The sequence below is a fragment of the Leguminivora glycinivorella genome, chromosome 1, assembly GCF_023078275.1.
Source record: "Leguminivora glycinivorella isolate SPB_JAAS2020 chromosome 1, LegGlyc_1.1, whole genome shotgun sequence".
Lineage (NCBI taxonomy): Eukaryota > Metazoa > Arthropoda > Insecta > Lepidoptera > Tortricidae > Leguminivora > Leguminivora glycinivorella.
The window spans coordinates 10,540,990-10,553,652 of NC_062971.1; the positions used below are offsets into that span (position 1 = coordinate 10,540,990).

The 12,663-nt window shown below is 37.2% G+C and overlaps 1 protein-coding gene across 1 annotated transcript in view; it reads right to left on the bottom strand.

Moving 5' to 3' along the window:
- Positions 1-12,663, bottom strand: part of LOC125230185 (tRNA (adenine(58)-N(1))-methyltransferase catalytic subunit TRMT61A) — an 88,105-nt gene that overhangs the window by 71,822 nt on the left and 3,620 nt on the right. Inside the window, exons 3-4 of the mRNA XM_048135253.1 lie at positions 12,262-12,404; positions 11,227-11,356 (exon numbers count right to left, since the gene is read on the bottom strand). Coding sequence (XP_047991210.1) covers positions 11,227-11,356; positions 12,262-12,404 — 273 coding nt within the window. The remainder of the gene's footprint in view (positions 1-11,226; positions 11,357-12,261; positions 12,405-12,663) is intronic.

The following is a 12,663-nucleotide window of genomic DNA, read 5'->3' on the forward strand; positions in this document are numbered from 1 at the left end:
CTGAGGCCACGGCGAAACGATGGTTCCAGCGGTTTCGTAGTGGCGACTTTTCATTATCAGATCAACCTAAGTCTGGTCGACCGGTGAAGATTGATGTAGCCAAATTAAAAACCTTAATTGAAGGAGATCCGAGGCTAACGAGTCGTACTCTTGCTACCAAGTTAGGCTGCTTCTCATGTCACCATAGAAACACATTTACACGAGTTGGGAAAAACTACAAATACAGTGTTTGGATACCGCACGAACTTGATAGAGATCAACTAAACCGCCGTGCCGATATCTGCATACAACTTCTGTCTTTTCGCCGCACATTCAACTGGTTGGACCATCTTATCACTGGAGATGAAAAATGGGTCTTATATATAAATCACACACGCAAACGTCAGTGGCTAGCTCCAAACGAAAAAGGAATAGAGGCACCAAAAACAGAGCCTCACCCGAAAAAAGTTATGCTGTCCGTTTGGTGGGATATTCATGGTATTATTCACTGGGAACTCCTACCAAGTGGAATGACGGTTACCGCATCAGTATACTGTAATCAGCTTGAAAATTTAAACCAAAACATCTGTCAGAATCGTCCACAGCATGCTAAAGTTTTTTTCTTACACGACAATACTCACCCACACATTGCAAAAGTGACTCGGCTAAAGCTATTGGGTAGTAGATAACGAAGGCCGTTATATTTTTGATAAATGATTAAAATAATAAATTAAATTTACAATATTGGTTATGATTCGCTCATTACTTTCTTATTATTTGTTCGTGTCATGTACTCAGCAAATATACATTTTGTGAGTGTTTACAAATCTTTACGAACTAATCAAGCAATCATTTATGTCTAACGGGAAGATGCGAATGTGTGTGATTTGCATACATTTAAGATGTCAGCTTGCACCTCATACTCATAGAACTTTATTAATACTTTATGACCTCTATAAAGAGTTAGAGTTAGACAAACATTAATTTTGAAAATAACCGTGAGTTTCCACATTATACTAAGCAGATCTCTTAGCCACCCTGTCAATATTAACTTATCAATTGGACACGGGCTAGTTGAGCATAATCATCCAGAGTTGTATACGAAACATGAATATCCTAGCGTCATGTAATACTTGTATTATCTACTCCGCAGCAAAGGCAGATCCAAATATATGTACTTAGTTGCATTATTTTCGGCAGATTCGCTGCCTTATCTCGAAACGTTCAAATGACCTAATGGCAAATCAATCTGAAGGTTAGCATTGGTAGTTATAATTAACAAGCCGTCAGCTCCTTGAATCCTATGGAACATAAGGCCGGCATGCCACACACTAATAAACAACGCCATAAGCGTCGTTGAGCTACTAACTGATATAAGCCCTTTTGACCTGGTGTATGAATGACGTACGGTACGAACAAGCCCGGTATGCGAGCAGGGCGCGGCGAGTCAAGGCGAGGGGTCACCGAGAGAAAGGCAGCCTAATGTCTGTATTAATTTTATGCTTTACTTATTAACTGGACACTTATTAGTATCTGGTCCGCGATAATATCGACATTAATTCGGCTCAGACAATACTAATGAACGCGCCAAACTTTCGACATTCATTTTCCTGAACTGAGCTGCTCACAAGAATCATTGACTTGTACTTATCTATCGTTAGATAATCTCAGTGACAAGATTAGTTGAATTCGATAATAGTTAATGTAGTTAAGTTCCAATAAAATTATGCATAAGTAAGCTGTTGGTTGGCAAAATGCAAATGGTATCCAAGAGAGAATCTAATGCCACTCGATGTTAATCTCGTATTCATCGTTCGTTACATCAGGTATGTTCGGTAAAACTTTTTCATGTAATTTGTAGGTCAAATATGTTAAATAAGTATCGTGAGAATAGCAATTAGAACTTGAATATTTCTACGAAATGATATATCAATTTAATGTTCCAATAAAATAATCGATAGAATCAGGCGTTACTTTGCGGAAATCCATGCAACTGACTTGCGGAACTTCGGACCGTCAACATCAGCTCCTGAGGATGCCTCGTAGAGAGGCGAAACACGTGTCGAGTTTTGGTGGTGGGTTGTTATATTTATTTGCGTATTTATTTTTATTTTTGTGGTGGGAGGGTGGGAAAATTAATTGCATGTAAAAAATACGCAAGTAAGTACAACGGGTTAGCACTGATTGACTTGCACGTTATCAATTCGCGGATTAGCAAAGGAATGTTCTAGTTTACGGTTCCAATAAAATCTACTGCATAAAACGCGCGGCAGTGTCACTAACAGGAGTGCATTAGGTAAAGTTCAACAATGTAAGCTCGCTCGTACCTACAGCACGCAACGCCAAAGCTCGCTTCGCCAGCTGTTGACATTGTGCTTTGATCCACATCGAGACCAGTTCCAGCGAGCTTATATCTTATCTATATCTAATGCTAATCTAGGTTAGGTTAGGTCAAAAGTACAATTAATTGTATTTTGTCCTCGGTAAACGTTTACTTTTGTAATGTTAATGTTAATGACTTGATATGATGTCATGTGGCCAATAAGGCCATGTTATGTCCAATGAAGCAAAAGATAAATAAAACACTGGAGATTAATTAAGCCTTATGCTTTACCTTGATTATATTTAGTTAGGAGGTACTTGACCATGTTGATTGTCCTATAAATTCAACACATACATAGAATATATCAAATATGTATGTTGAATTCAATACTGAGTAGATCTTAATTTACTTAACTGGTATGGTTGAGGAGGAAAGAGTAACATATATGTAGGTAGGTATTAGGTAGGTATCTTAACAAGAATATTATAATTGGAACCGCAGAGCCGGTTAATTCTGGTCTACAGGTTGCAACACCGAGTAAGGCGCTCTACGTGTCCCGTCTTCATTACTCCGTCGTGGCTGACGATGTGGTGGAGTACGTTCGCCGGAAGACTGGCTACACGCTGAGGGTGCACCAGCTACAGTCGCGTCACTACGTGCACTTCAGCTCGTTCATGGTGCGCGTGCCGCGGCCGCTGCAGGACACCATCGCAAGTGCAGACTTCTGGCCGAAAGGTGTGGTTTTTCGGCGGTTCCGGGGCAACCTGCCGAATCCTACACCGGGGCAAACGACGCAACGGAGCCACGCTGTTTCGTCATCGCCCAAATCAATTGTTTAGTTATAATACTTTTATTCTTTGTAATGTCTTCAATACAAGAAAGCCTAAATCAGCACACTACAGGAAAAAATAAGAAAAATATACTGTCTTTTTTAATGTTCTTAATGTTCTTATTTACTGTTTTTATTTTATTATTTAATTTCATGACGCATTGGTATTTATCTGCAATGTCATTGAAATATGTTTTCAAATAAATAAATAAATAATTATGTCCGATACACGTGTGAAAACTTAGACGTCAAAACAAAAATGAAGAAGTTGTATTTTGACATTTATTTAAATTTATTCACCATAGATGTTTGATAAGTAAGATAATATCAATGCCAGGCAAGCAATGCAATTTATCTTACTAAATCATTAGCATCGATTTATCACAATATCGTGGGTTATCTACGTTTGAAAGAGTGGAATTCGATTTATCTTAACAGTGATTACTAATTAAACTTAGATTTAAATTGAACGGAAAACAAAATTTGTTAAAATTGTCAGGTGGTGAATTATAGTTATTTCCTATGTTAATTTTATTCTAGCCGCGGTCAGGACTTACTTATGTATTCAGTAACGAAGTAGTAAGTCAGCAATTTTGAGTCTACCTAGTTCTAATTCTTGCTTTGTATAATTGTCAAATACTTTGTTTGGAAAATACAATTGTTAAAATACGTATTTCGAGAATACGAGGGTATTTAGTTAAAATAATAAACGTAAGTTTTATTTTAACCCTAAAATTATCTTACCATTATACCGATTTTATTCTGTACCTACCTAATAACAGTCTACCTAACCTAAAACACTGAGAACGTAATTAATAATTGTATTGTACTTATCAATTGAAACATACATCAATTTCGGGGTTTTTTAAGAGCGTACGTATAATTAGTTAACTTGCCACCCATACAAGTTAATATAACTGTCTTAAACGTGTTTTTGACGATTTGCAAATCATCGCTACAAATAAGAATCTTGTACAATATCTCAGACAAATGCAAAGATCAATGCTTCAGAGCAAAAACTGTTAACTTCAACTTGTATAGGTAATTAAGATATCATTTCAGTCAAGTACTGTAGAAGATTATTTAATTAATCGAGAAATATTTTAAAGATTTAAATCCAAGAATATCATGGATAAAAAGCTTTATCAAACTAAAACATGCTCTGCCTCTGAACACCACTCGGGCCTGTCCAGTTTTTGTGTTAACAACGATGACAGCTGCTTTAAATAAAGTTTATGTTTTGTTTTATAGCCGACTGCAACATTGAACGAATTAAATATTAATAGGAATTGTATTCTGTTGTGGCTGTTAGTCGGTTAGTTGAACAAAATGCTGGTTAGTCATATGGTACGGCCGAGTGCGAAAATTGCACAAGTATTTTAATGAAAAGTAGCGATTTAACGTCGGGATGAATTGTATTATTTATTTAATTATTACAATCAAAGGTAACTATTGTATAAATATACAGTGCTCCACAAAACTATGGTATAAGACTCCACAGTCAAGTCAGTCAGACTTGACTGTGGAGTCAAGAAATCAAATAATACTTCTAAGGTTAACAGTCAGTTAAGATTCCCTGATGAGGGACAAAAGGATATCATCATCATCAAGGTTAACATGTAAATTCATTATACGCGATTTAAACCTTTTCCATAGCGATGAGCATTTCATTAGCGATTTAAACTTTAACTTAATTGCAACAACAATTTTATTAATATGTAATAAATTTTTAAATGTCATGAATTCCTTAGTCATATTTTTTTTTAATGGTTTAATAAAGAATCTCAACTTTAATGAGTCGCAATAACCCGACAATCAACAAATTAAAGGAACAATTAAATAATCATAGAAGATAATACACCGTTGACTCAGATCTTTAAATATGTTTCTTACACAGATTTGTTTCCGGCCCAATCACATGCTCTATTGTCCACGGCTGTCGTTGTCCAAGCTTTATCTTAATTGACTGCGTTTTGATTTAGTGCTGTACTCATACCAATTTAAATATGCGGTCCTCCAACACCCACTATCATTCTTTATATAAGAAACAATGTTAAATATATTATTTTGATTTAATTTTGATAACCGCATTTGTAACTTTGCTTTTATAAGCGCGGATTATTTTTAAGATATCATTGGGAAGTAGCCCGCGTAACAACATTGGATCTTATTCTTATTCCGATAAGAAATGTCAATTATTTAGAGCAACAGCAGTGTCAAGTTTGTGATATAGTGCTGTGAGAGTAACGCCTTAAGGGACATGTTATGTCATGCTATTTCTTATATGACACGTTGAGTAAAAGTAACAAGGATATTAGATTGCTATCCAGCGGTGCCATACTGGCTGAAGTTCTCGTGTCATGAACGTTTTTGATTTCCTTGATTGATCTAATATTTGATAGCAAACAGATAACGTTTAAAGTTTAGAAAAATAACTTTAAGATAAGATTGATAATTTGATATCAGGTATGTAAACATACTTTTTTGTAGCGGAAACAGCAAACTGACACTATGAGACGAAAAAATATCCTGCCAACTGATAAACTCAAAAAGCTGGTGTATTTAAATGTGATAATGATATATAGATATCTAAATATAAATCTTTCATTATGTGAATGACGTACTGTCAATCAAGTTGTATAATTTACATACACCTACCTAATAATCATACTAACATGATTATTTTTGTTTACCCGTAGCCAGCCAATAGATCCTTCTTCTCGTCAGTTCTCACGAAATCGTATCTATATGTGACGTTGTCCATCAAAAGGTACCACAGTGTCGGTTGCCGACGTTTGGAATCTATTAGGTATGATAATAGCGCCTTAGGCACTGGTCCCATCGCGAGCTAGTAAGCTATATGAGCTATCGGCTATAAAAACGAACAAAAGATAAGCACTCCCGTGTAAACAAAAGAGATACGGCGATTTTGATAGCTCACCGCTGGGCGAGAAACTATGAACATCGCCGTGTCTCTTGTATTTGCACGGGAGCGACTATCCTTTGTTCGTTTTTATAGCCGATAGCTCATAGCTTACTAGCTCGCGGTGGGACCAGTGCCTTATTGGCAAACCGACAATACCCAACCCTTTTGATTGAAAATGGCACATATAAAGGCACTAGGTGAAGCAACAGCATGTAACTAATTAATCCAATATCCGTATTGCAAATCCTTGATAGCATCGGCTGTGGTGATCAATAAGCTCGAATAAGGTGAAGGTTCAACCTAAACCTTTATTGAATAACGCTTTATCGCGACTGCATTAATCAAGGGGCTACGCTATGGTAATCAACTTAAACGCTTCGTTAAGATGCGAGATTAACTTAGGGCTAACTAGCCAGCAAATTAGTTATGTGCTTAAGCATAGTGCGTGTCTAATTGAAACTATGAGGTCAATTCGAACATCAAAGTGAAATCGGTCCACTATGTCGGGGGTTTTTAACAATTTAAATTTTGTGGTTATTGGATGTGGAGTGAAGATGATTTAAATGGGCTACACAGTCTGTTCCGCTACTTTTGACGTTGTCTGTACACCTTTAGCATGCGCTGTCGCTGCTGTTTTGGGTGGAGTGACGCGCGCGTGCCGATATTGTCAGCTGTCGTTTGCACTCCGATGTGTATTCTCGATCAATCACTGGGATTATGATTATGACACACATTTTCACTCTTAGACCATTGCATGATTTGCATGCCGCAACTTAAAGCGTGGATGTCAAATGTGTGTCAAAATATCGGGACCTTCAATATCCCGGTCAATACTAGATATACCTTATTACATTAAGGTATCCTTTTCACAATCCGTAATAAAATAAGTTTAGTTATCTTTAGAAGAGCAGTTTATCTTTTCCGCATATGAGAATACTTCTTAAACAAATCTAAAACGTATAATACTCGTATACTTAAGAATAGACCATGTCGTCTTATCCTTTAGCCAACCAAGTATGACCTTATAAATTCTATAGAAGTACTTAACAGTGACACCAAACAGTACATCGTGTATTTCCCACAGGACGAATTAAACTCTTAATGTTCCGTCAAGCTTTCTATCCTATTCGCATTCGAGGCTAAGTCTGGCATAAAGGCCGCTATTTTTCACACTCAGATAACGTCCTGAACCCGACAGCTGAGCTGGGGACTGTCCTATTAGAGTTCCGCGCCGGACCACCGTGGAGGAGGTTTTTGTTACGTGTCCCGTCAGAACATTTGTTTGTTGCTGCGATTAAGGCAGTTTAGTGTTTGGTTTGTTTTGTTGGGATTTGTGTTTGTTGGTTTTTCTCGTGTGTATCACAAGTAATTACTTATATTGCATGTAGTAAACGTATTGGTTTTTACCATGGTGCATGATGAGTGTTTTCCGAGTCAATTAAAAACAATCTCGTATATACGATACTTAAATTAACCATGTTGCGAGAGATGAATTGAGGATTTAAAAAATCTGACACCTAAATATAAACTTTCTAGAAATAGGTAGGTCATAGACTATTGAAACTACAGTAAATTAATTTTGAGTCACCAGTACTTGTATAAATGTATTCAAGTTAACCCAAAACTCTTCCAAAATCTCGTAGTTCAAACTGGTATTAGTGAGTGAGTGTGAGCTGCCACAAGATAGAATAGTTCACGCATTTCTCATACATTTATTACATCTATTGTAGTCCGATTCACAGAGTATGCTGTCCATTTATTAATAGGACATATTTGGACAGAGTCCGACAAGCAATAAATATGGGTATAGAGGCTTAAGGTCTAACAGAGAAGATCGTTAGTTACGCTCGCATTGATTTTTAAAGGGTATTAGAGTTGGTTAGACATGTTTGTTACAATAGAGTTGCCTTTCGACGGCAAGAATGTTTCCGATTGTGTTGTGGTCGGTAGACTGTTTGGAGCCTAGATGTATTGAGAACATTTATTGTGCAGCGGGGTATCTATGTACTTACCTACAATCTATGTTTTTATATAAGAAAATGTAGAAATACGTACTCATACGTAGGTCTATGAAAAGAAACAATGTAAGTAAATGCTTACACAAATATATATATAATAAGGAGGTATGTATTATACCTAAGCATCATATCATATGCATAACCAAGCTGACGCCTTTCGGTTGCGACAAAAAATGTAGTTCCGTGAGTATCGTCGATTCGGGGCTGAGAGAGTGATGCAAAAGAATATAATATGCACAGTGGGACTCATATCGGCTCTTCGAATTTCGTTCCCAAGTCATGAAACGTGCATGTCACAGGCAACCATAAAAAAGTACCCAGTATATTAACAAGCGATGAGTTTTGAAATCAGGACTCATTGAGCAAGAAACTTGAAGCTCAATGTTATGCGCATAAATTCATATGTACGCACTCGTATCATCAATTTATGGCTCTAATACTAAACACCGATCACAAAGCCTTGCATCATTTCTAGGTACGCCACATATTATCCCCATCTTCAATGCGGTACATAATATCTATCCACAACTTACTTTGCACAAGTCTTATAAGAGAACTTTCATAAGCAAAAGTGAATCTTCCTAGTACAAAACATAAAGATTACATTTCAATATCATTGAACGAGTTAAGAACTTGCGAAAGTAAGAAATCCATATTATAATTGCACAACAAACATTACGTCAACCGCACATTACGCTGATTTGCCTGCATATATTTCAACGCAACATAATTATATGTTGGTTCTATGTTGCGGAGATGCCAAACAAGTGTTTACCAAAATTGACCATAATGGCAAGGAAAGTGGAGACGTCCGAGAGGTAGAGGTAAATGATAGACGCCCTATTTTTCATAGCAATTGGCCTGTGTCGTAAAATCTTAACCTATTGAGCTAGTCACTTACTAGACATTTACTGAAGCAACTACGGTCTCGTAAGGATTGGATGAATCCCAGACATTAGAAGGCGTTAGTTCAGTAGACATATATGTAGTTAAATGTGAAACATAAGAACATTGTTACTAGTTCTCATTGCATTTATTCACAATCAAAGTGATGCGTTATCATTGTCTAGGTACTGCCCATACCAAAGTTAGCTAAGGCGGTGTTCTGTGAGTGAACGTGATCTACGACTTACTACTTCTAATTCGAAAATTAAGAGCAAGCTACATTCGTCATTGTGTTTGTTATTTTATTATAAAAACCTTCAGCGGGAAAAGCCATAGCCATGCGTCTACACCTACTGCTACAAACACCAATTCATTGACATGGTGAATGTCCAACCTCCTCGGTACAAATGTGTTATCGGTATCACTTTATCTTATTCACACTTAAGTAACAAGGTAAGGTTCATGGCCAAAAAGTTCAAAGCATTTTTTAGTTGTTGTTGCAACTGCAATCTGTCATTAGGTTTAAAAATAAAGTTATAGTAAAGTTGTAAGCAACAACACAAACAAAAAAAGGACACAAGACAAGCAAAGAAAAAGTATGAAATCGGATCCAGAGGAGGACGATTCAGCCTATTAGATTGGCTCCTGAGTACGAAGCTGTACCCGCCCTTAAATGCTGTAAGTAAACTTGGTTAAAAAGCTTTCCAGTTAAACCTGTAAAACTGATAGATTGCTTGCACTACCAGCGCTAAAATAGGTTTAGCATCGTTATTAACACTTCTAATTCGACATTAACACGCAAGAAGTAACTAAGACAACTTATTCCTGTCACTAAATCGTTCAGCTCGTTCATCGTAATTCTGAGGGTTCGAATTCCATTGCCTGTTAACAATGGAGCAACTAAGAGTAATTTCAAGGATAACTTACAACTGTTATTGTGTTGTTTGTCGCGACCGGCCGATCACTTGCGATGCGTATCGCGATATAACTAGTTCCAATTAGGGAAATCAATTTAGGGTTGTCACCGTGATTGTAAAAATTGTATACCTAGTAATATTTTGATTCAGAGAGCCCAAGGTTAAATGAAATACATGAACAATGTGCAAACTAACTTACTTAGCTGCTTAAAATACATGAGATGTACACATGAATTGTGCAAATTCTATAAAGTATTGTAATACTTCAATGAAAGCTAGGGTACGTAGCCAAACGCTTACAATATCTAATATCGTTCTGTATCCCTCTTTCGTATTGCCGCGACAGAGCCATTGTCATTTCGGCTAGGCCGGCAGTCCAGTCCATCTATTAATGTATACGTGGTTTATGGTTTTAGATCAAATTGAGGATATATCCAGCATCTACCTAGGTACTCGAAATATAAATGTATGTACAAACAGTAAAACCGTAACCCTTTTGCATTTTTAGCACGCAAGTGTAATGAGGACAACGCGTTATATTACGTACTGCTACATTATTGTAACTACTGTACTACGAGTAGGTATACTGTTACGTTGCTGTAATTACCAAATCTAACATTAATTAACAGCCCTAACAAGTGCTAGATTTACTACAATCAAATCGAACACAAATCGATGAATCGATTCTGATTTCGTTATCTAGTTCGGCAACAGCTAGTTTAATGAATAGAATCGAATAACTTACAAGGGGATCTGAATAATCGACACCGGGTAATCAGATCGCAATCTGTTCAGTCGATTTATAAGATCTGCTGGTTCCTGCATACGACGATGCTATCGGGCACGGTGGGCATTAGTTATAGTGATTTGTTTCAACGGCTGAAATTTACACTAACTACTGAGCGTGTTTGATTAAGAGGAAGCGTTAGTGTTTCGTCTAATAGGAAAAAATGCTTGGAGATTGATTATTTAAAAAAAAAATATATTTTATTTATTTATTTATTTAATACCACAGTATAATAAAGAGTACTATCGTACAGTATGGCCACTCCCGCTCCCTGCTGAAAGTGCCGCCCACCCCCTCTCGGTTACCTGACATTTACCGCCTGTCAAAAATGCGAACAGTCGACCTGTCATATACATTATACCATAAGGTCTCAGAATTCATATACCGACAACCGAATCTTGACGTCTTTTCAAGTGTTGAAGTACATATAGGAAGTCTGAGCCATGCATCCACAATCTCACCGAACCAGCATGTCCAGAGGGCCTCCACGGGACACGAAAACCAGAGTTCCGATATTTGTCGGAACCATTGATCGAGTTGCTTAGTGTTAATATACACTTACCATTTTCCTTCATCGCGGCGACCGCGTGCGGTACTCCGAGCCAAGGAGCCGGCAGGTCTAGGAACACAGCGTCAGCCTTACCGTTCAGCTCCTCACCGAATCCTTGCTCGAGAACGTCTCTATGTTTCGCCTGAAAGGAAATCTCCGTCAGCTAATATGTAATCGAATTGATAACACCATCATTAAGGCATCAATATATCACGTAGATATATGAACATAAGGTACTAAAGTAGTAAGCGTTCTTTACAGCACCGGCGTCGGCGCGCTTCTACAAAGCCTTCCATTCAAAAGTGTGAAAATAGGTAATGTACCTATGTTATGTTTACGTACACTTAAAAAACCGCAATAGATATTTAGGTTAGGTACCTACGTAAATCTAATGCAGGTGCATGTATTTATAATAGATAATTACAATTCAATATTAAAACTGAGAAGTACCTAATACGCAACGTGCCCCCGTAAATATTGGCGGCGTTCAGGCATTGTTATCATGACTTGACTTCAACCTGACCCGTGGGTGCCCGTGGTTGCACGAATTACAGTAGGTAATTCTAATTACACAGATACATGATACTCTTGAGAATTAAGCAACAAGTACACAACTATCGTGAAAACACTAGACAAGTGTATCAAATTGCAATAAATATTTTACCTTACATTGAGTTAACCAAAGTACTGTATACACTAGCCATGTCACATACATTTCTCATATTACAGCTTTCATGATTGCAGAACTCCATCAGATTCCGTCTAGCTATCTAGTCCTAGAACAGCGTAGACAACTAGACACAGATTGAAAGAAAGCTAAAATGGACGATGTTTTCTTTCAGGTAGTAATGCTACAAAAACCTATAACGATTTATTATCAACTGGATATGTCCTTAAAGCATTTCGTTGTATTAAGAACCCAAAAAATTAATGCAACTTATTATCACAGTTAAGTAATACCTATCTATTCACATAAGCATCGTCTATTGTTGTATCCGCATCCTAAGATAATTCTGTAAAAGAAACTAATGTATAAACTATACTCACAGTGACATACTCGGCAATGCCGTGGGCTTCAAATTCATCTCGTGCGATTTTAGCGCGGTGCTCGTGGAAGTCAAACGTATGGACGTGACCGTGCGGGCGCACGCGCCGTATTAGGGCATGCGTTAGGGAACCGCTTCCAGTGCCTGTTGGGGACGAATTGAGACTTTGTTCTTTGTTGTAATAGGTTCACGGTTGCTAGGCAGTGATGGAATATATTTTGAGATAGCTTACTAGAGTTTTAAATTAGGTGACCTTATCCTGAGAGGTGACCTCTTCTAACTGTTTACTGCAAAATATTACTTCAATATACAAGAAAGAATACGAGATACGAAGATATTTAGTAATTAGAGATAAGTACAAAATAGAAACAGTCTATAAATTAAAAACGTATGCGTATTCTAT